Here is a 21,487-nt window from a genome sequence, read left to right as displayed (position 1 = left end):
CAGTACTTCTGTGACACTCTGATGAGTAAATTTTAATTCAACCACATAACACACCAACCAAAACCAGAAATGGACAGATCACATCTCCAGCCCTCTAAGTATAAGACATCCATGGAATGAAAAAACAGAGATCCCAGATAAAGACAGTTTTTCTGTTGACTCTGGCACAGAAATGCATCCTCTTGATTTGGAAAACAAAGGCCAAGACCACAAGGTCCCTTGGGAAGCATTTGGTTGGAGATGCACTGGGACACAAGCAAAGCTGTGCAGAGCTACCAGCACATGTGACTACCACAAACAGCAGGAATACTGCTCTGGACCAGTTCGAGGTGGCCACCTCTCTGCAGCTCACAGCACTTCATCTAGAAACATCTGCTTTGGCAATTTCATTCATCAAATGTATTTTTATACTTGATGTTTATTTAGTATTAATAATTGTATTGTTTTAATGCATTTTAAAAAACTGAATCCATGAAGTACCTTAACCATAACAACATGGGTTTAACATTTTTATCAAGTGAAGAAACAAAATACTGCAACTAAAAAGAAATTTGGACACAAGCCCAACATGCCAATTTATTTTTTATTTTCTTTCTACTAGCAGACTCTAGCTTGAACAATTCTTTCTCAAAACCATGCAGACTTCACTGGTCAGTACAAGTACTGGCTATAACATCATTCGGGTACATTACTTAGATGATAAAAAAAAAAATCTTCAAACACTGTACTTCAGAAATAAAGAATCTGGAGTACAGCTTTGACAAGATTCCAAAAAGTATGCATTAGTTTTAAAATGGCAAACACTGCTTATTTTTCTTTCCATAACCAAATGATAAACACCGTACCAAGGAAAAACCACACACAGCCACAAATGCTTCACAAATTCAAACATCATATTCATACTTTATCCTTACAATATTTTAATGTGGTGGTTGCATCTACTGAGACCATCTATTTAGTGACTGCAAAATTGCATATCTATAATAAATAATGGATCCACGAAGTCAATGATAAGGTATTACCTTATAAATAACTGCCAGTTCCAGTGACACACCAAGACAATGTTCCTTACAAACCTTATCACCACTCTACCCAAAGTTCACAAATTCAACAGTAACTACTGAACATACAGAGAGCAAAAGCATACATATAGCTGAACAAGTAACTTAACACTCAAATTTCAACATATGTAATTTATCTTGCATACATTAATTCACAAATTAATGCAAAGTTTGGTAAGGGTGTCATAGGTTGTGATATTCAATGTTCTGGCATCTTGTACATCAAATGGCAAGGAAGGACAGTATTGACTTTACTTGCAAGTATGGAGAATTAATGGAATGTTTAGAGTATCCCAATAGAAAACAAAATCACATTGTACTTTTCATAATTAAACCATACTTCTGTAAAATCTGCCCCTGACCAAATCTTTGCATAGTGTTTTAACAAAGAACTGATTTTCCATGCTGACAACTACCGCTTTTATATGTGGGGAAGGTCTGAAGTAGTTTGCTTCTTGTAAAAATTACTCTTCCTTTCAGAGAAAATGCCTGAAAATAATCTAGGCCTTCTTTTACAATATTAAAAGCTTGAACTACAGAGCTTAATGTAACCACCAACTGACAAAGAATTCCAAGCTACAATTCATGAGCATACTCTTTTTTAACCTGGCTGCTTTTCACAGGATACTCTCTCTCTCTTCTCCAAAACCAGCCCCCTCTGAGGCTGCAACAGTGTGGAGCTCTGATGAATCTTTGGAAAGCCTGGTGTAACTCGAACGCTGGCCTCGCTTGTGAGCAACGGTCTTCAGGTTCTCATTCTGAACTGCAGTTGAATTGGAACCCGAGCCAGGCTGCAGGACAATTTGAGCTGGATCTCTGATACCTTGTATTTCTTCAAAATTTTGATTAGCTCGATTGCTTGGAGCACTGTTGTTATTTAAGGTGACTGTACTAGGGGTTCTGTTTAAATTATAGACTTTCTGGCAGGCTGGCCAGCTCTCTTCAGGGCTACTTGCTATCAGGCTGCTTTCAGAAGGGCTTTTCTTATCTTCTGAGCAAATAGACATGCGAACCACAGCTGGATCTTGAAGGCCACTAAGGCTGTGTGGAATTCCTCTTTTTGCACTGTGACTGTCATCTTCAAGCTCAATGAGATTTGCCTTTTCAAGTTGTGAATCATCTGCTCCTTCATTGTGGAGGGAATGATTTGGAGAACTTTCGTTGGATCTTACACCAGAGTCAGACGAATCTTTCTTATCCAAAAGGGCATCTGTCAAATACTCCTTTGCTTTGATGAAGGTTCTAATAGGTTCAGAACCATGTTCTGGAGATTTGGGCTGCTTCTCTATTTTGATATCTGTTTTCTTATCTTTACCTTCCTTAAGAAGTGGAGTATTATCTGATTCTTCAGTTCCTGACTCATCTTCATCACTGGGAAGTTTCTGATACCGGAGAGTAACTCCCTTAAGCTTTAAATCTGCAGCCTGGAAAATACTTGTTCTTTCTGAAGACTTCTTTCCTGGGAGAAGCTTGGAACCAGACTGATCTGATTTTTCATCTTCTTCAGTAATAGGATCCAAAGGAGACGCATCGTTAGTAGAAACACCTGAAGTACTGTAATCAACATCATTCCTCTTCAGCAAAAAGGACTTTCTTCCATCATCTTGTTTCTGTTCACCATCTTTTCCTTTTTCCTGTTCTGCACTGGAGTGCAAGGAGCCCCCCGAGGTGCTCTGGCCCATATAGAAAGCACTTGAGCTATGAGGGGAGGACCTCCCACTTACTGTGGTAGAATTGGCACCTCCTTCTAACTGTGACATTTGAGCAATATACTCTCTGTATGCATCTCTGTACTCTGCCTGCACCTTGTCAGTAAGCTTTGATATTTCAATACTAGAATCTTGAGAGTTAAGACTTGAAAGACTTGGAGTTCTACGAGTTTGTGACTGGAAAAAAAAAAGAAGAGAGAAAGGTAACAGTTAAATGAACTATTTATTTTTACTTTCATCAATCTTCTTAAACGAAGTAACTCAGAGCATTAAATATGTACTTAAATTATTCTTTTCATTGCTGCAAATAAGATTATGCAAGTGAAATTGTAAGCGCTGTAATTAAAATATGTTTATTATAATCACTTCTATGCAATCTCACGTACACACACAAAACTTAAAAAGTTTTCTTATTGTTGGTCTCCATAATGGAAAATTTCCACAAAACAAGCACTTTTTCCAGTGCATTTGAGGCTAACTCTTTTGAGTATATAATTATAAAAACTTAATTTGTATGTCAAGATGGGCTTTTCTAATACATTTCACACATTTACAAAATTAGCATTTTATATTAGAAAGACAGCAAGAATTCATCTAAATGTTGAACATCTCTCAAAAACATTTTTAAAAGACCCCTACCCTACATACTTCAATATATCCTGGCAAAATTCCATTGCATATATCTGATTTCAGAAAAATCAGTTTTCTGACAAACATAATTCTCTCTGCCCCCATGTCTGCTTTTAGAATTTGGTTTTATTTCTCATTACCCTACTCTGATTTGATTGGTAATAAATTAAACTGATTTCCCCAAGTGGAGTCTCTTTTGCCAGTGATGGTCACTGTTGAGTTATCTCTCCCTGCCCTTATCTCATTGTACAATCCTTCCATTATATTTCCTCTCCCCTGCCCAGCTTAGGAGGCCAGTGATAAAGAAGCTTTGGTGAGCACCCGGCATCCTGCCAGGGTCAACTCACCAAAACAAAGAAGCAGCAATACTAATCAGTATTGACTAAAAAAATTCTAACAGGTGAATTTTCTTAAGGACAAACTACCTTTCTCATTCCTTTGATTCAACTTCAGATAACTATTATGGGCATGAGAAGCACTGTTTATTCAAATACAATAAATGTGTGTAATGCCACTTTGGTCTAGAAAAAACATACATCAATACTCTGTGGAAATGGGCAGTAAGGGTAAGCAGTATCCTACAAACATACACAAGTATGCATGCAGACACTCAGAAGTATATGAGATAGAAATCTATCTCTGGGATATATACCCCAAACCCACTTTCACGGACAATGTTGATTATTAAAAGTATCACCTATAGTTACGAATTTGGGGTGTCTTTTTATTTTGTTGCACCTTCAAGATTTTTTAATTTACTTTCAGAGATGAAAAGGGTTCACCCCACTGAGTTGGGCGGGTTTTTTTTTAAATTCTAACCACTATTTAGCCCCCAACTGATTTGTCTTATTTCTTAAAGACAGAAAAATGAAAATCCAACACTTCAGGTGGTCTCATAAGATGCAGAATAAAACTGACCACAGCCTATGGCAGAAACCATAGTTAGAGAAGGATGTCAGTTCTGGAACCTATGAATAGGTTATGCATTGTAAGGACAAGGTTCTGATGTCATGGAGCACTGTAGTTGTCCACTATCAAAAACCTAACAAATGTACCTGTTGAATGGGCTAACCTCTGGTTAGCACATAGCGAAAATATTTCATACACAAAGCCTGAATACTACAAAAATACAGAAGCCTTGGAGGACACCACCCTAGGCTAGATGAGAAAAGCATGATAGCTTTAGTTTTTTTGTCATGAAGAGTGATTACTGGAACAGATGAATAGTTTTCAGATGGCAAAGACTGAAGACTTCAACTCAGAGTACGGTTAGAGTTTACATCTCTGCAGAACTAGGCTTTACCAAGACTGAGGACTGAAAGCATCTGAACTGTCCCAGAGACTTATTTCTTGACCTGTCTGTATCCAAGACTGGAAAAAACCTCTTTTCCATACAGGTAAGCAAGCAGAATACATTTCTCTATTAAATACCTGCCAACTTAAGTTACTATGGCGTGGAGGAGCTTCATCAAGACCAATTGTGTTGAGTTCTTCAAAGCTGAAGTTCAGCGTGTAGGGAGCTTGACCAGCAAGACCTGTCAGCTCAGTGTGAGGCAGCTCGGTGTTATGGCCAGGACGGCGAGTAAGGTCACTGTGAGGAATGGCAGCTGTAACGTGCTCCGTTGCTCCACGAGGATCTTCCTGAGCAGCCTGATTTTCTGAATTTCTCATTTCGAGTATCTTAACACACAAAGAGAGACAGTTTAAACGTAATTACATAAATAGAAGAAGTTCTCAAAATTGATAAACAAGAATTCCATTAAAAATAGGAATGAGGAATTCACAGCTGTAAAAGTGTACATGTGTATGCATTTTTGACCATGGAAAAGTACAAAGAAAAATAATTTAATTCTTGTTACTACTCAGATCCTTGAAAGAACTCCTATGCCAAAAAATACATAAATTCTTGTAAAACTAGTAAGTGATAAATTACAAATTTTAAAGACAAACCAAACACTTTGTATCTAACAATAAATCTCATCATGTAATTCTCAGTGTTTTCAAGACTGCCTTACAGTTGAGAGACATACTGTTATTTCAAGAAAGAAAACCGGCAAGTCTAAAAATACTTAAGAGAAAACTCAGTTCTCTGCAATGCGTAACCCTCACTGTAACACAGGCTGGCTGCCCAGTTCCTTGCACTTATTATTACACATACTTTGAATTCCCTGACTAACTTCAACAGTAGGACAGAGATTTCAGAAAGAGTTAAGTTCTGACCATTTCATTAAAGTAGGCAAATTTGGAAAGGGAAGCCACACAGGAAAAAACAGATCCCACAAATAAAGGAGGCAAAACCTCAGAGTTCACAACCCATTAAGATGCAAATCCATAGGCAACCAGTTATTCATTAGTGCTTAAGGTAAAAAGACAAAGTAACAAAACAGCAGATGCATGCATGCTTTAAGACAATACTTACAAACTTAAAGATGATGACAACAAGAAAGCAACCAGAAAGAAAAAAAGATTCATATGGAAAAAGACTAATTTATGATGACCTGAACACTGAACAGAAAGTCTTACCATGCTCCTGAACAGGTGCCAGTCACCAAAATTCATATTCATTTCTTTTTTCAGTTCATCAATGTTGCACTGAGCCAAGACACGGCCATTTATATTTGCCTAAAACAATAAAACTAAATAATGTAAATTATGGATACAAGACTCATGGCATGGCAGTAACAGACTAAAAAGATAGAGGTAAAGCTGGATGCAGACTACTAGTGAAATTTCCCAAAGTCACTCTTAAGTCCACTTCTATGTAATAACCATGTGTTTTTATAGAAGTATATTTAGTGGCGGTTGCTGATGAATGAGAAACACCTGTGTGTCATGGAAAAAAATGGAAATATTAAACCCATTAAAAATGTGTATATGAAAGGCAATATGATTGTATTCTATAAACCGACATAAGGAAACAACACATAAGTGGTGGAAAATTTCAGGAACAATAAGCCACATTAATCTGCTTAAATTGCTCCAACTCAGAACACAAATGACACCCAAGCATTTGAAGATAATCAGACAAAGAAGTCCCAGGCAGCGTCTGACCCCTGGCTTGAGGCATCTAAGATCAAGTACTACCTCCATTAAGTTCCCTCTCTGCATAAAACAGGCTTACATTCCTCCCATCATCAGAAATATGTAGGGACAGAAGATTAGACTTCCTTCTAATGTTCATCATCAATCAGAGATAAACAAGAAGTGCTTAAACAACATCTATATTCTAGAAAGATGAGTCCTTACATTCAGAATGTTTATACAGCGCTTAACTTCCAAAAGCACCAAATTCAACACAGAACCATTTTCATTACATAACAATGAGAAGTATTTCTCTTTATACCATGTATCAGTGTATGGACAGAATGTAAAAGAGGAACCATGTCTTAGGAGAGCTGCCAGAAAACAGAAGACCCAAGTTCAGACCACTGCTTATAGTGAGGGATCTCAATGGTTTTGTTCCCATATCCCAGCAGATGGTCTTAGTCAAACCAGGAAAAAGACCAGGCTGAGCCATTTTCATTCTTCTTTGATATCCCTTCTAAGAAAAGCAAGAATATAAATAAGAGGAATCTCATTAGAGATAACTGATGAGCACATTCTTTTTGCACTCTGGAGCAACAGAAGCAACTGAAATCTTTTGCAGCTTCACTTAATGACCTGCAATCTAACGTCCTACATCTTGTTTTAAGTAACTTCACTGAAGCTTCCTATGATAAACCTGTCTCTTAATCCTTGAATCAACATCCTTCCTGTATTATTCAAGATATGATAGGTTCCAGGACAAAGCGAGCTCAGCAAAAACACTGACTAATGACAACCTTCATATTTTCCCCTTCTTTCTTTGTAAAATAGCACACAGAACAGTGAAAAAAAAGTTAAAGAGCAAAAAAAATTTCTGCATTAATGTATCTTTCACAGAAAAGAGGAGAGGCAGAAAAACATACAGTGACCTTCTTCCGAAGCAAATAGATGTGGACTGTGATAAAGAAATGGAACCATCTTCACCACTCATTTACAACAGGAGAGATGTGCCAATTTTTCACAGAGAAAAAAGAAAGGGATATTGCTACCTAGATATAGAATACATTTGCAACACTTTTTATTTATTTATTACACATGGCAATTTTGAAAACATTTTTCCTGCTTTTCTCAGAATAACCAGTCTCACCAGCATTTATATTTCTGACTGTTTGTCCTTTCCAACAGAGCACATTTTCTCTGAAAATTAAATAGCTGTATTAAAATGTCCTCCAAACTTGTCATGCACAGAACTCAGGATGTTACTTTAACATATGATGTATTTAAATACACATTTTCAAGAAAAGAGGCAACTAAATATTTCCCACTCCTTGTGTATTTCCATGTTTAGGAACTAAATACATTAATGAAATTCAGCTGATACCTTTTTTATAGTTGCAGAATACTGAGGTAGCATGCTCTGGTCCAGACCATCTATCTGCTTTAGCTTCTCACAGACAGCTTCCACACTCATTGTGCTCAGAGATACATGCAATACTCCTGCAGCTGACCCTGTGCCTGCTCCTGCTCCCTGCAAGTGAGAAAATGTCCACATAAGACTTGTTCAAATACTCAGTACACCCAGAAGTTCACAATACACACTAATACAAATCAAACTGTGTTCAACTACATTTTAAAATTAAGAGATGAGAATAAGATTGCACAGGCATTTTTAATTACTATCAGAATATCTATATACTGGAGAACAGTCATTATATGTATTTATAGGAGAAAAAAACCAGCATCTTGAGTCCTGCCTTTATGACAAATTACATAATTTTAAGAAAAGAAACATAAAAATCAGAAATATTAAGTACGAGTTAATCAATTTGCAATGCAGTTTCACCCACAAGTTTTCCCCTAACTTTTGTTGTTAGTTTGGTTTTGGGATGTTTGAGTTTTTTCTCAAATAATGCAGATACAACCTAGATTTTTCTGTCTTAAAAACTGCTGCTTTATTATCAGACAAAGATGACCTAAAACTCAAAGATACTCAAAACAAAGATAACTCCTCAACTACTTGGATTAAATGGGTAATTTTAACAGTATCTGTTCATTTTCCAGAGGTTCCTTCAGCTCTATTTATGCAAGATCAGCCAAGGGGCTGTGTACCATAGCACAGAAACAGCAGCACTGCAAATGCTCTACAAGATACTATGAGGATGCTTCATGTATCTCAAACTTAGGCATGATTGAGGTAGAAATTATTTATAATTCAGCTCTGTAACACAAAAGTTGTCCTGTTAATGTTGCCAGCTTCTGGGAATTTCAAAGGAAGGGTGGAAAACTAAAAGAAATGTATCTGCAGGTAGACAGTATATTAAGGTGGGTTCTTAAAAAAACCACGTTTCCCCTGGATGGGAACCTGTGCACAGTAACATCAGTGATTCCAAATTCCTAAAAGCAAAATCAGAATCAGTTTTATCAGTTAGAAAATATTGTATGCTCTCCATCTGTGAGGGAGGTTGCATCCTCCCTTGTTTCTGAACATGAAGTTTTGGGTTCAGCATTGTAGACCGTGCACCAAACAGCTCATTTTGGGAGCATGCAAAAGAGCTTCTAAAGCATCAGAGGTCATCATCGCATGCATAAACCCTGGGATGTAAAAGTGCATTTTGACTATCCAGAGTTCAGCTAATCAAGTTTTATTATATTCCTCAAATTACCAATGAAGGCTGGTTTTAGAGTTGCAATATTGTCCCCCATTTTTATTTAATTATGTCTAAATTGTTTAATATTTCAGAATTAATATAAATTACTAGATCCCAATATATTGCTTATGAAAACCAAGGGTTATCACAGAGAATGCCATTAACCTTATCTGAATTATCTAAACCAGGATATTTACAAAGAATTTATTCAACTAGTCATTCCAAGACAGCAATCCAAAACCCCATTATCTACTACCTCAGAGTTATTTCTGACTTATTATCAAAGATATCCTGATCTGGGGAGCTAGGCACACTCCCCACCCAAGCCACTCTGAGTTTCCAAGTTTAGATGATATTACATGTAATTACCTCAAAGTTTTCCACCAGATGTCCTTGAAATGGACTTTAAACTGTGTAACTATCAGCTTCATTCAGGAACACTACGGGGGGTTGTGGGGAATTTGAACCTTTTGAACACACTTGCCTGGAAATAGCTGGGGCACTAATTTTTGTTTCTCTAACCATTCATAATTCTTTTAATGTTATGTAAACTGGATAATAAACAAACAAAAGATATATCTCATTTTCTGGGAAGGCAATCTACCCTAAATTATTGCATAAAAATTAAACATTTTAATTCCACTCCAGTCTAGGCCCTTAAACTAGTGCTTGGTATTCCTTTTGAGGAGAAGACAGCTACTTTTCAGAATCTGCAATGTCTCCCTAATTAGGTGCCTACAATACCTAATTAGTTATCATATAGGCATCTAAAGGACAAATTTCAGCTCTTAATTTAGTCTGATTTTTAGCACAACTAAAATCTGTATCACGTCAAGGATATAAGCCAATCATTAAAATGACGAAAATGACAGAATGAAGCTTCACCCATAATCTATTTATCATATACTTTTTTATGAACATATTTGATTTTCCTCTTTAAAAAATCACTGTGGGTTTTTCTTCAGAATACCAGCTTTATCCATTATTTCCTCATAAACACACTATTTACTATTGGCATGAGTTAGATAATATATCAACAAGGACAAGATACTAAGTTAATTAAAATCTTAATTATTTTTTGCTTATCAATTAAAATAAAAGAAACGGTTATAGCCAAATACATTGTGGCACTACTAAAATAAATGATCCCTAAGCAACATGTGTTAGCAATTGCCTTTTTTCTCAAAATCTATTAAAGACATTATCTATGATACATCCAGAAATAAATGAAGAAAAGTTTTAAACACTTCTAATTCAACAGATCAAAATATTTTTCTAACAATCAAGGACAAGCCATTCTTTCTGCATGCATTAAGACTGAGTTTAGAAACATTGCTTTCAGTGTATAAAAAAGATATGTAAAAGCTGAAATATTTAGACTATTTTTTTTTAAGTGTGAACTGTTTGAAATAGATGCACATTAATCCAAATCATTCTTTATGAAAAGCACTCTCTGAAGAGTAAGTAATGAAATAGCTTTAGGGATATTGTCATCATGTAAGTGAATTAAAACTGTACTTAAACTGACACATTTTTCAGCCTTAGTGGTTTTGTTAGAAATGCTTACAGAACATTAGTCTGAAAAGTATTTGCCATGCAAAAGCTAAAAGCAGCTTGTCAAAACAAACCTCAAGGCTAGTAATGAGCATTAGTTTACAGACAGCCCAGCATGAAGCACCAGTATGATAGCTTTTGGAATGACTCTGAAACAAGTGAATGAGAATTCACAGAAAGTAGCTGTACCTGTCTGATTTTGTCTAACCCAGACTTACACAGCTTTGAGAAAAGGACAAAACACAATTAAAAGAAACAACAGCTTCAAGTGACATCACAAAGGGCAAACATACAGAGAACACACTTTGAAGTAAACAGAGGAAATCAGGGTTAGGACAGACACAGGATATTTTCATAATGTGATGAAACTTTTAAAATAGGTCTTCAAAATATACATTTAGGATATGCTATACAAATACTATTTTCAAGAGCAGACTATTTTGTTTTGCATTTGCAAAAAAACCACTTGCTATATTTTGTTTTGCATAAGGTTTTATACTGTTTCTGACAGAAAATCCTCCTTTTGTTGAAACATTCTCCTGCCATTTCAAGATCACATTATACCACTAATGTACCTCAAATAACTTTGCAAACTTCTACCTAAAGAAGCTTCTATCTAAACGTATCAAATCTGCCAACTCCCCTCACCACCCGCCCCCGAAAAAGCCCCAAAAACAAACCAGCACCATCCACAGAATAGAAAAGTTATTTCTTATAAGCACAAATATTCAAAGCACAAAAAAGCTACACAAAAGCACTGAAAAATCCCTAAGAAAACTCCCATGCCATACATTCTCATTCATGCTCAAACTTTTGAAAAGCACTTCCAGTTTCTTAAGAAGTACTGTATGTTTATCTTTACTACATGCTCTAGGCCACGTTAGTTCTCATTCAAAGCACACATACTACATCTTAAGGGATTATATATTCAGTGCAGTATGAAAAAATGTATTTAAACAAAGTAGTTATATTGGAACAAACTCCTTCCTAAGAAGTCAAAATTAACAATGCAAACTAAAGCACAAAACCAAGTTTATGACAGATAAGTGTTACCATCTCATGACTGATAACACTGCAACCCACCTACAAACTCTTCAAAAGGGCCCTCTAGAAGTTTTTTAAGTTATTCAGAAATAAGCATTTGTACAGTAAAACCAGTAGAAATGTCAAAGGCCAGCATCGTAAGACCATTTTCATTAGTGATTCAAGCTGATAACCTAGAATTTGCAACACACCTTCATGCTGATACAACTAAATAGATGGCATTTGGTCAACTTACCAGTTCGACATCTACGTTTTGATCCATTCAGCAAAGAACAGTAAACAATGGTCTGAGATAGATGAGTTTTATCATCAGCAACACAATCTAAGTACAGAAGGTGGCTGAAGTAAAATTCTTGATACAGGATGACTATTCTCAATGAATTCCTGATTTCTACGAAGCTAACCTAGACTTATACAAATATTATGACACTAATGATGATGGTCTGAAATTTCAGAACTTGGTCACTCCAGCATCAGACTGACAACAACAGCAGACCCTTAACTAGATCACATAACAGCCTCCACACAACTCTGTCAACTCATGCAATAAGCAAAAATGATGATCTGTATGAAAAAAAATTACACTCCTGAGTAATCCTGTTTTTTCACCCTGTTATGACTCAAAACATTCAAAACAATGATTATTCTCTATTTTACACAGAAGTTGAAACATTTCTGGCTCCTTGCCAGTTTAGCATGAAAGACAATTTTGATTCTACATGCTCCTCTTGTTTTCAATCACTAAACCAATTACACATCTTTGTGTTCATTAACTACTTTGTGCAGTTTTTTAGTTCATTTAATTACTTTGCATGCACCAAACCATTTAATAAGTTGTATCATTTATACAGTAGCAACAACCCATCAATTAAGAGCTACCTAAATAGCTGGATGAAATTACTGTACCCATCATCTACAGATAATTGTGGCACATAACACAAATATAATATTGTTTCCTTCCATAGAAAATTCAATAAAGTTGACAAAAGAAGTGGGTTAAAGTACATGAAACCCTGATAAGACATCACATATCATATCCTGACTAGCAACCTTCTTGTCAACTTCCCAAGAGACTTAAAAAAAAATTCAAAGTTTTAGATTTATACCATAGGTTAAATATTGCTAAGTCTTAGAAAAGTATAAGAGCTGGTATGCTGCACTACAGAGATTCACAATAAATTAAATTAAAAAACAGATCTAACAAAATCCTCCATTAGCATTATCTCAAAGAGAGTTTCTTTTTAATGTTTTAATTCCTGTATTTCCTTACTCAGAGGCAACAGGTTATTTAACTTACAGGAGTCTTTTAAATTGCTGTTCGAAGCTGCAGCCTAAATGTGCTTTAACATACACACTCAGAGCAGCAAGCAGAAGAGCAACCAGTTCCAGGTCTGCTGCTGGAATTCATTCACTACTTTGCCCCAAGACTAAATCCTATTTTTCCACTTGTGTCCCTTCTCACTCTCATAGGGACACACACTCTTCAGCCATCATGCTAATACTTTTGAGAAAGTCCTTAATTCTCCTTGCACTGACAAATCTCAAAGGTCTGGCAAAAGAATGGGATACTGAGATAAGGAATCAAACACAAGGATGGCATCAGCATCTCCAAAGGAAAAATTACTCCAAAGTCATCCCTTCACACAAGGTAGCAAATGACATGGGAGAGGGAACTTTAGTGTATCTTTTCCATTGCACTGCGCATACGTGGTTTCTCAGTGAAAGTTATGTACAGTTAAACACAGTTTAGAATCTGTGTGGGGTTTGATTTTTTTTCATTGCACAACAGTAGAAAGACATTTTTGCAATGATTTACTAGAAGAAAAAGTAAATGCAATCCAACTATTACTGTCAACAATGTCAACAATGACTGGCAGCAAATATTAAGAGAATCATGACAGTCACATTAACCTCTTTGTTTTGGTATAAATCATGATTACCATAATTAGAGTCAAAACACATACCATAAAGATGACATCTTTGTACGAATACTTAGGATAAAACAAAACAAGTCATGGAAAAGGTAGTTGTTAACATTCTGACTCAAGAATAAGCTTTTGACTTGCAATGTTTTATTTTTCCATTTCTATCAAAGTTGCCTTATACAGTGTTACCTGCAATAGCTTTATGTCACCAACTAAAGAAGCAGGGGTTCGGGCAAGAGAGTTGACTGAAGCAGAAAAACACAATTACCTCTAAAACTTACACACTGAATGACCAGCGTCATTCTACACTTTGTTTAGCTACCACGACACTTTACGGAAAGCTCACCACAGCTACTGAGAAAGGCAAGGAGAAAACTACAGGGGAAAATAAAGTACATCTTACAAGTGAAATATTAGCTCTTAAATTCATTCACGAACTACATTAGTTTTCAACTACTCTATTTGCCCACCAAAGCCACTGATGCAGTGTTAGTGAACTGCAGTTACGATTAATGCAGACTCATTACTGCTGAAAAAGCAATGAGATGCTAAAATTTCCACACCACATGACTACTCATTTACCATTGAGGGGTCTGTGGGTGAAGGAAGCCCCTCATCAGCATCCTCCTTGATAACATCCTAACAACAACAAAATATTATGGTTTGGGTAAAATGATCAAGGGCTCAACAAAAATTATGAAGTAAACAGTGAATGAGAATGATCTCATAATAATACATAATTTGATAGAAACACATTTGTTTTCTTTAAGTGATTAAAGCTTTAACCACCTTTTAACAGCCTTGCTCATTGTATCAATACCCTAGAATTAAAGTGACTGACAAGTGAGGCTTTACTTTTTTATCTTTCCTTAGTTCATAATTCCATTTGAACAGCCATCTGTCAGTAAAATAAATACTGTTAAACAGGAAATTTATTATTCTATAGGAAGCTAGAAAAGTCTGCTTGTTTTGCTCTTCTAATGGGTAAAATTGAATTATATGTACTTGCAAAAACTCTTAGGATAAAATGTATTTTGTTTTACTTAAATATTTAACACATTTCTTTTAACATTTTAATTTGACCTTTCAGTTTCTAGCATTGTTTACAACATTAAAGGATGTAATTCTATCTTCTCCAGATACAAAGAATTTGTGACATATTATTAAAATAAAACTGAACATAAGTTTACAAATAGCGCTTATTTTCTTATATCACTACATCTATTTTGGAACTATAGTACAGTTGGCATTTTCATTTCTATATTTTTTGCCAGTAGCACAGGTCATTCTCCTCTAACCTTTATACATGGATGCTAGAATTGGTTTTCCTCTGTAAGGAATTTCTAAAGTTAAAACAAAATACATTTACATTACATGTTAATAACACCTTTGCTTAAAATATTTATAATATAAAGCTTATACTTGTCTAACAGAGAATCATCATTAATAACCTTCATTTTCATTACTCACTATATTTATTGTCTAGGTTAGTATTTGAATTACCCTTCAAAATACTTACTAGGCCATTGCTCTGATCTCTGGACAAACTCGTTTTTAGTGGTGGACGTGAGATGAGATGAGAACTGCCAGGGTAATACCTTGGCATGTAAAGATATGGGGCAAAGAATGGCTATGGGAAAAAAAAAGTGTAACAAAAAAGGGACAAACAATTACACAAATCAAAATGTAATAATAAAACAAAAATCATTACAACAAAACACATCCTCTAGTTGAGTTTCATAAAGTAAAAAAGAGCAATTACTAATAGCTTTCTTTACTTTTTGCATTGAACCATTGAACAGAATTCAATCAAAAGCTCTGGAGTGAGTTCTTCAAAATCCCTCAGGAACTGACCCTTTTTTTCCTCTGAGCCTCTGGGTGCTCTGGTACAGTTTTCTGGAGGAACAGAGTCAGAATGGTTTTGGTAACTACACTCTGACATCTGTTTTCAATATGGGATAAGTATAATTTAAGGATAATTCTTGCAATTTCACTCTCTGACCTTCTAAATTCAAAATCAGATGCTCAGTAAAACTTCGAATCATTCATAACAGCCAAGACAACTGTACCAAATAAACAAAAAGTGTGATACGTAACAGCATCACTATAACTTCCCATATTTGTGGCACCCAACCTGAGGGCTTCCACAAATGCTAGATTTTATAAATGTATGAACAGCAATATTTGAGCTTTGTTTTGTTGGAAATACATTAATGCATGTTGTTCAACACAAATACCAGTTTAAGGGACAGTGTTAATTTAAACTTTAGGAAAAGCAGAATTACAGTACTCATTGCTCTCAACTCATTACCCAGTTCTTAATAAAGCTCCCAAAATAAAAAAAAACCAACAACTAAAAACCAACAAAACACCATAAAAACCTAAAAGAAATCTCAAAACAATGGCTGTATTACTGATTTCTGATGTTTCTATATGTAGCGTTTTCAAAATTGTATTATCCAGATATTTCACAAGAGAACATATTATCTGATTTGTGTTTCCGCACATGACAAGATTCTGATTAGTCTACTACACGAAATTCAGTATAGAGTAAATAATTCTATGACTCAAGGGAGAATCCATGAGGAAGAAGTAAAATTGTTGAAATATTTCACTTTAGATTTGCCAATAAGGACTTAAAAACTTCTGTATTCAGAAGCTCTAAATGAACTGAGAAATTCAAGTTTAATTTCTGAGTATATCACTTATGTAGACAGCATATGCTAGACTTCAAGCACTTTATGGAAAATAAAAATGGCTCCATATTCTTAGCTGCTAGAGGTAGACTCTGAACACTTTCACACAATTACCACAAAAATTTCATACGCTCTTCCAACATGCGAAGTTACACAATAAGCATTGTAACCATTAGTCTAAATGGGAAAGCTTGGTTACCTAGCCTTTGCCCTGTATTATTTGGCTAGTATAAAATGATGCAGAAAAGTTCACTGAATTAAAACTATTCCACTGTCATAAGGCACATTCTAGAAATAATACGAACTTTTTTTTAAAAGAGAGATTCATTTCCAGAAAATACCACAGAATAATTTAATGCCTCAGTTTTCCACTAACAGCTTAAACTGTGTGGAAAACCCCCAAGCATGAAATGCTTTGCGATCAAACTGCATTCAAGTGCCCGGCTCTCACTGCAGAGCCTTTCCTCTGCAACACATAGGGAGCTTGCTGGTTGCATGACATCAAACTACAAAGCAATGGAAAAAATCTGCCCACTAAGGCAATTATCCCACAATTCTTTCATAATTTCTAATCAACCCCTGAGCCCATTTCAGCTACTCCACTGTTTCCCAACTGTGGGATTAATTCTCCATTACAGGCTAGGCCTTACAGACTCCACCTTCATTTGAAGTACAATACAGGTATCACAAAAACATGAGATCAATAGAAATATACATTGGGCATAAACCAGTGTAGAGTCTGCAGAGAGCCTACATAGCTCAATGGATGTAGCAAAACATCAGTTTTTTCAAGATACCAAAGAATCTTCTCTTTTGTCAAAAAAAAAGTATTCACATACCATAATTTCTTGTTTCCACCCAGGAAATCCCAATTAGACTTGCCTACTGCTCCGACCTTCCCTTTAAGAAACATCTCCACAATGATCCATGACAGCAGCAATTTTGAGAAGCTGAACCTGAATTCAGCTTTTAGCTAGGCCATTAGACAGTAAATGTCCAGCATAGCCCTATACTGAGAGCCTGAGTGCTAAATTGAAGAGCTTCTAAATGGGACCATAATCTTCCCTTTAAAGCTAACCAGAGGGAGAACTGGGTTTTAAACCAAAAATTAATAGATTACATCACTGGAAGTTCCAGATCCATAACACAGAAGTATCTAAAGAAAAAAGAAGAAACATACATATTTTTTTTAAAAAAAGTATTTCCTAAAAACAAACAGAGCATTTTCCCCAACAGCTCAAAGGTTTTGTTCTTAAGCATAAATGAATGCTTAAAGACAACAGGACAGGAACCATTTACTGGTCAGAATACCCAGAATTTAGGGTGTTTTTGAATAAAATCCAGCCATTTCCACAGAAGTATTTGAATCCATTGTGTTTTGTCATACAAGTATCCAAGACTTCTCTTGGAAACTTCTCCTGGGGAGAGTCTATTCTTCAGTTGCTATTCTTTTTTGTGAACACCATTTTTACAAAAACCTGAGAAATAAAATGTGATTGAAAATGCTGAAGGAAACAGTTTTTCAGGATGAATTTTCTACTTTTAAAAGCGTCTCAGTATGTGGTGTCCATGACAGTACCTTTATGAGTCCAAAGTAATGAATACAGTTCTCTGACAGTATTTATTGACACACTAAAAACAATCACACTTTAGAAGGGCAGTATAAAATTCCAGAGAGAAAGGCCAAAATTGAAGTATTTTAGTCTTCAGCAGGCAAAAAAGTAAGCACGCTTGTAAGCCTTAACACAAATGAACAAATAAACTCATTGAATAAGAACAGCTTATGACTCACCAATAATTGTTTCTCTGATGCTTATTGGAGCAAAAAACCCCCATACAGGTTTCAACAGTTTATCACCCCTGACTTTAAACCTTGTCATGTACAGTAACACAAAACAGAGCAAAACAGACACAAAAACAGGGCTTCAAATGAAACACCTACTTGGACTAAGCTGAGTTAGTATCAGCACAAATATTCATGTGTCAAGCATTTATCAGTGTTGAACTACTTCAAAATATATGTTATTTTCCGTTATTTTCAACAAAACAGCATACTGACACTGTATTGGAGGTATACAAGAATAATTCTAAAATAGAAAACTTAAAAAGTTCTGGCTTACATATACATATTTTTGCCTTGGTTAACAAACACTGATTTAGGAATAACTCAATTTACATTTCACCTTCCTAGGTTATATGTTTATCTACAGTCAAATCTACTTAAAGCTGAGGCTATTTCCTGTATATAGAAGTAAGCTATGACTTATATCAGCTCTCTGAGGTTTTTTCATGATAGTACTGCAGAAAAAAAAAAAGTGAAAAATAAAGTTTAAAAATACTGAATACATCCCACAAAACCAAAAAGTTTAAACTCTATCTGACTATGCAGTAAAGCACTCCATTCAATTTTCACATGAGCCATTCCCAGGACTATGTTTTCCGAGGCCCACAAATAGTTCAAAAATGTATGTTTTATGCAATTCATGTTAATTCCTTTAAACTAGTACAACACCAGCTTAGGGAAAAGATCCCAAAATAACTTTAAAAACAGAGACAAAAGGGAAGACAGACATACATTCTTATAATGTAGCTCCCCACTTGAGTTTCTGTATGTTATACCAAAAGTCACCAAAAAAAGACAGGAGCCCTCCCAATGTGTGTGAGCATGTGAACAGCTGAGCAGTTTACCAAAAAAAAAAAAAAAAAAAAAAAAAGAGAGAGAGAGAAAAAAAAGCGCCCTGCAATATCCTACTATTAAGCAGTGTCTCAAAATTTTTTTTCCCCTTTGTAATTTGTTTTTCTGATGAAATTTACCATGTTTCTTCCCCAGACAACAGCAACTGAACACTACTGAGAAATTTGTCAACTTTTGGACTTTTCTCCACTCCTAAATAAAACTTGCATGGGCATTTTAATATTTAATAAATGACATCTGCAGTATTACCAGACTAAATCAGAAGAATGTTAACTGGATCTCGATTATTTACCCGATTGTAAAATGGATGCTGAGGTCCTGTCATACCACTATAGTAACTGCTGTGAGGCTGTGGGGACAAAACTCCGCTATTGAAAGGCCCATTGAAAGAGGTTGTCGAAGAGCAAGCTGAGGAAGGCTGACTGAACAGAGATGTTGCTCTAGCAGGTGCCTCATGTAAAGGCAAGGTGGGATAAGGAAGTCCTCCAATATTCATCTGATCTCTTGCAGCACGAACATCTGAAAAATAAATAGGTAACAAGAATAAGATTTTGCTTGAAATATCTGGAAAAGTTTTGTTTGCCAATTCATTACAGTACGTTTTTGTGTATTTAACTCCAATCAGAACTCATCAAGTAGAACATCAAGAAGAATGTCGAATTTCAGCTGGATTTGGTTGATTTCTCTTGATGATCACATCTACACAGGTGTCTTTAAGAAAGGATGATTTATCACATAAATTTATGTAATATATTACATGCCTCTAAATATTTAGATTTTTTTTTAAATGTGACATAAAGGAATGTAACAGTCACTCTCCAAGAGAAGCTGCTTCAAGGCTGGTCTGTACCATGGCAGAGTAACAAATCCCAGCACACAGAGGCCTCTTCTGATCCACCAGGGGCTGTAAGTGCTCTCAGAGAAGGTGCTAAGGAGACCTGGGAGTTGCCCAAGAAACCAAGATCCCGAACAAGCCTCAGCCCAGGGAGTGTGACAAGGTAATTGTGCAGCCAGGGGTGCAGGAAGGGCACAGTCACCCTACTCAAGAGGTGAGCTCCCTTGGTGGTCATCATCCCCTCAGAAGGAGATTGGATATGGTATCCACAAGGCAGAAACCTATAGTCCTCTGCACTTGCCAGAAAGGATGTGACAACCCAGACAGAACTCCCATCCAGGTCTCAGGCTGCAGGGGGGCCTGGCACCAGTGTCGGATGGCAGCAGAGACAACAGCTGTGTGAAACATGACCAGGCAGACAACCCTGGTCCAGCCTGGCGGCAGCATTAAGTACAGAAGCAGAAAGATTAAGAAGCAAGAGAGTTGGAGGACAGAGACTGCTGGAATCATGCTCTGACCTCCCTGAGAAAGAACAGCCACCAGAAAAAAAGCCAAGATCCAGGGGACCCTGTATTCTCCCCCTAGCAGGCAGAAGGTACCTGTGCCAGGGGACATTCATGTTGGACATCAGGAAGAATTTCTCCACTGAAAGTCTTATAGAGATCAGCCAGGAACTTGAGGTAACAGAAGCCAACAGGGAAACACCACTGAAATACCTCAGAAGAATTAAAGGGTGTTCCTCTAAGAAGGTGACACAGCTGACAGCCCAGATGAGGTGCCTCTACCCAGTGCACACAGAGTGGGCAACTCACAGGAGGAGCTGGAAGCCACCGTGCTGCTGGAAAGCTATGACCTAGCTGCCATTCCAGAAACTTGGTGGATGAATCCTATGACTGGAGTGCAACTATTGATGGCTACAGACTGTTCAAAAGGGACAGGAGAGGAAGGAGGGGAGGAGAGGTTGCCCTCTACATCAAGAGATGGATAGATTGCAAATTCTTAAAAACAGTAGCAAGGAGGACCCCAGGAACTAGTGGCCTCTCAGCCTCACCTCTGTGCCTTTGAAGATCATGGACCACATCCTCTGAGAAGTTTTGCTAAGGCACATGGAGGACAGAGGTGATTCAAGACAGCCAGCAACAGCTTCACCACAGGGAAGTCCTGCCTGACCAACCCTGTGGCCTTCTGTGATGGAGTGACTGCATCAGTGGACAAGGGAAGGGCTACAGATATCATTTATCTGGACTTCAACAAAGCTTTTCATATACTCCCCCACAGTATCCTGCTCTCTACATTGGAGATATATTTGATGGGTAGACTGTTACATAGGTAAGACACTGGGTGTGGACAATTGCATCCAGAAGTTAGTGGTCAATAACTCGAGTCCCAGTGGACATCAGTGGCAAGTGGTGTCCCTCAGGGGTCCATACTGGGACCAGTGTTATTTAATATCTGCATTAATGACATGAATGAAGGGATCGAGTGCATCCTCAGCAAGTTTGCAGATGACACCAAGCTGAGTGGTGCAGTTGACACACCTGAGGGACAGGATGCCATCCAGAGGGACCTGGACAAGCTCAAGAAGCGGACCTACGAGAATATTAAGAGGTTTAACAAGATCACCTGGGTCAGGGCAATCCACAGTAACAATCCAGGCTGGGCAATG

The 21,487-nt window shown here is 36.6% G+C and overlaps 1 protein-coding gene across 4 annotated transcripts in view; it reads right to left on the bottom strand.

Moving 5' to 3' along the window:
* Positions 1–564: 564 nt before the first annotated feature.
* The window catches only part of KIDINS220 (kinase D interacting substrate 220), a 77,910-nt gene continuing 56,987 nt past the window's right edge, over positions 565–21,487 (bottom strand). The window contains exons 24-30 of one of the 4 annotated variants that reach the window (XM_032104338.1): positions 19,279–19,505; positions 15,115–15,225; positions 14,178–14,234; positions 7,806–7,952; positions 5,924–6,022; positions 4,832–5,080; positions 565–2,947 (exon numbers count right to left, since the gene is read on the bottom strand). In XM_032104338.1, coding sequence (XP_031960229.1) covers positions 1,679–2,947; positions 4,832–5,080; positions 5,924–6,022; positions 7,806–7,952; positions 14,178–14,234; positions 15,115–15,225; positions 19,279–19,505 — 2,159 coding nt within the window. In that variant the 3' untranslated portion in view covers positions 565–1,678. The remainder of the gene's footprint in view (positions 2,948–4,831; positions 5,081–5,923; positions 6,023–7,805; positions 7,953–14,177; positions 14,235–15,114; positions 15,226–19,278; positions 19,506–21,487) is intronic. The other 3 variants (XM_032104339.1, XM_032104340.1, XM_032104341.1) reach the window with 3 other exon arrangements.

The sequence above is a fragment of the Corvus moneduloides genome, chromosome 3, assembly GCF_009650955.1.
Source record: "Corvus moneduloides isolate bCorMon1 chromosome 3, bCorMon1.pri, whole genome shotgun sequence".
Taxonomy (NCBI): Eukaryota; Metazoa; Chordata; class Aves; order Passeriformes; family Corvidae; genus Corvus; species Corvus moneduloides.
This window is presented reverse-complemented; position numbering and strand designations above follow the sequence as displayed.